At 44.5% G+C, this 3,092-nt stretch overlaps 1 protein-coding gene across 1 annotated transcript in view; it reads left to right on the forward strand.

Moving 5' to 3' along the window:
* The first annotated feature begins 2,394 nt into the window (after nt 1-2,394).
* Tex51 (testis expressed 51) overlaps nt 2,395-3,092 on the forward strand; it is a 4,268-nt gene continuing 3,570 nt past the window's right edge. The window contains exons 1-2 of the mRNA XM_035440211.1: nt 2,395-2,702; nt 2,792-2,866. Coding sequence (XP_035296102.1) covers nt 2,423-2,702; nt 2,792-2,866 — 355 coding nt within the window. The 5' untranslated portion in view covers nt 2,395-2,422. The remainder of the gene's footprint in view (nt 2,703-2,791; nt 2,867-3,092) is intronic.

Below are 3,092 nucleotides of genomic sequence, written 5' to 3' on the forward strand. Positions count from 1 at the left end.
TACACTTAGTTATATGCAAAATCCTTTCCAAATAAGGCAACCAGTTCACTCTGTCCCAACATCTTTCCAGCAACTCCCTTTCTGTGCTCAAACACGTCCTGAAACAAAATCCAGAGCTAGAGGCAGTGAGCTGATCCAGCCTGCACTAGCTTTAGATAAGCATGCAGTAAAATGACTTGTGTCCCCAGAATGAACTTTTAGGTATAATCCCTTCTTTACATCCTATGCCTATACATGATTGGACATGAATGTGATTAAACTCAAAGGCATTATGGGAAAGGTCATACATAGTAAATGTAGAACCAAAACCTGTGAATGAGTTTATCAGAGCAAAACAACCTATTGCCCAAGCAATCACTCCTCATCCTCCAGGAGCCATAAAGGAACTAAAGTTTATTCTTTGAGAAAAATAGATATCATTTCCAGTTTAGCTAATAAAGGTAATTAATGGTATGTTTTAAGGAAAAACTTGGTTAAATAACCCAGGCTATTGCACAAACCTCACTGAGGGCCTACAGCTCCCTTGCTGTATATCATCTCCACTCCTTTCCTTTACTTATAAAACCCTTTGTTAATTTGCATTGTTTTTTTCAAAGAATTTGAATTCTTTGAACAAGAATCTGAAAGCACCCCATCCAGATAGGACCATCAGCGAACACTCAGGTGTGAGGGTCACACTGTGTGATGGATTTTGCATGGGATTAAGATAAGGGAGTCTATAGACATGACTGAGACCTAAAATCAGTATAGCTTTGAGTTAACCAAAGCAGAGATTGTCTTATGCAGGCCTTTTTAAAGAAACATATCCCTTCCTGAAGGTATAAAGTTCAAGGAATATAAAAGGCTATGGAGGGAGCCAGGGCAGGGAACTGAAGTATCTCTACATGCTGAAAGCACCCCTCTCTCCAGTCCAACAGCCACGACCCCTTCAACTACTGCCACAGTTGGGAAAATATCTCACAAGGGCCCAGTGTTAAAGCCTTAGCCCTTCTTCAGGAGACAGTCTGGGAAGGTGGCAGGACCTTTGAGAAATAAGGCCCAGTGGGAGAAAGTTGAGCTACCGTGAATTTCCACTAAAGAGGATGATGAACTCTAGTCTCTTTCCCCTTTTGCTTTCTCTTTTCTTCCTGGCCACCATGAAGTGAGGAGCTTACTCCTCCACCATGACATGTACTCTGCCATGCTTCTGCTGCCATGCACAAAGACCCAAAGTAATAAATCTAATCATCATGGATGGAAGCCATGATAGTGGAGTCAAAAGTTGGTTATCTGACATAATCTCAGGCCTTCCAGATGGCATGGTAAATTTAACCTAGTGAGATCCATTGAGCAGAGAGCCCAGCTCATCCAGTCCTAAACTTTTAGACACTAACAAACAATAACAAATAAATGTTGTTACGAACCACTAAGTTCTAACAACTGTTGCTTGCTGTAGTCCTGCCACAGCCTGGGTTCGAGTCCTGAGGTGGAGAGGGGGCATTGGCTCAAAGAAATGAAGTGTCCCACGACCAGATGAGTTTCACACAAGTGACTGGCCCAGAAGCTCAAGCAGTCTTTATTTACACATGAAAAACAAGCATGTTCTTCCATTCTAACAAACAAGTTTTTCCCATCCTCCAATGTTATCCTCCGGCAAGAACAAATATGTCAAATGTGTTTTTTTCCCAACTTTGACATCAATACATCTTTAAACCAAAGCAACACTTGTCATTTTGCTGGCTTGGTCAAATATTGAGCCAGGTACATCCTATCTTTACAAAACTAAAGAGATGACTGACATAGGCACACATTTTTAAAAACAACAATCCCATTCAAAACTATTTACAAAACTGGGGGTGATCTACCTCCCATCTTGTCAGCACTGAATCAAAACAGCTCCCAGGGTCTAGAGTGACAGCTGGCATCCCCAGACAAGAAACCTGAGAAGCATCCACTCCCAAAGAACTTTAAGGGAAGATATTAGAGAAAAAACGGGGTTTCCAGGAACAATCATATTTTTCCCATGCATGATTGGCAAAATGACGCCAGGAGAATCATCAATATTACAAGGGAGAAGAAAGGGTGCAGGATGCCCAGTTGCAGCAGGACTCTGCACTGTCCCAAAGTCCACTGGTCCTTGCCAAGTGAGACTCTCCCTGTGGGCTTTTGCCTCATCTGAAGACCTGTTGGACAAGTACTCATATACTGTCCCAAAACTAGGCCACATGTCTGAATGTCAATGTCATTAATAACTCCTTAAGTTTTTACCCAAATAGACAACACATCTCAGTGTCCTTCCCTCCTCCCACCAACCCTGAAGCTTAGACCTTTGGCTGCCACCTGGCTTCTTTCATATGTTGATGTTGATGTCACTTTCTTCAGTCTCCCTCTGCTAGTGTGATGCCTAAACCTGGGTTCACCTCAGGGGACCCTTGCTGTGTCCATGGAATTTACCTTTGTTCTGCTGTTCCCAGGGCAACGTGTTCCATATGGGGCTGTGAATACATGGGTAAGACTCCAGAAGATGCTTCCTATCTTGCTGATCTGCCTCCTGCCAGTGTCTGACGGGAAGGGCTGCCTCCAATGCTGGCCAGAGCTGCCCGCCCTTCTGGACTATGACCTGCAGGTGCTCTGGGGCAGCCCAGGGCCACCCACAGAACTCTCACAATTCCTACACTCCTTTTTCCTGGAGGATAGCATCTTATTCACGCCCTGGTACCTTGGTGAGGCACGGCCAGGCAGGGATGGGAGCACCCTTTCACCTGACCTGATCCTGTCCCCAACATCCCTCTGTCCCCTGTCCCATTCTCAGCTCGAGACCATTTGGAAGAGGAAACAGCTACATTCTTCACCCGTGTAGACGAGGCCATTAAGAAGCTGAGGGATGGTAAGGACCCCAAGGATTAAGTCGGAGTACCAAAACCTGATCTAAACAGCATTCCCTGGAGGCTCTTTCGGTAGTGGGCAGAGAAGCTTCCTTGAAGAGCACACGGTGTCACTGTGTCACTATGTATTTTATGGTGAGACAGACATAATTTAGCACTTAATGGCGAAGACGAGAGGATCATGAATTCAAGATCATCCTCTGCTACATAGTGATCAGTCTGGATACA

This window comes from Cricetulus griseus, chromosome 2 (assembly GCF_003668045.3).
Source record: "Cricetulus griseus strain 17A/GY chromosome 2, alternate assembly CriGri-PICRH-1.0, whole genome shotgun sequence".
NCBI classification, from domain to species: Eukaryota; Metazoa; Chordata; class Mammalia; order Rodentia; family Cricetidae; genus Cricetulus; species Cricetulus griseus.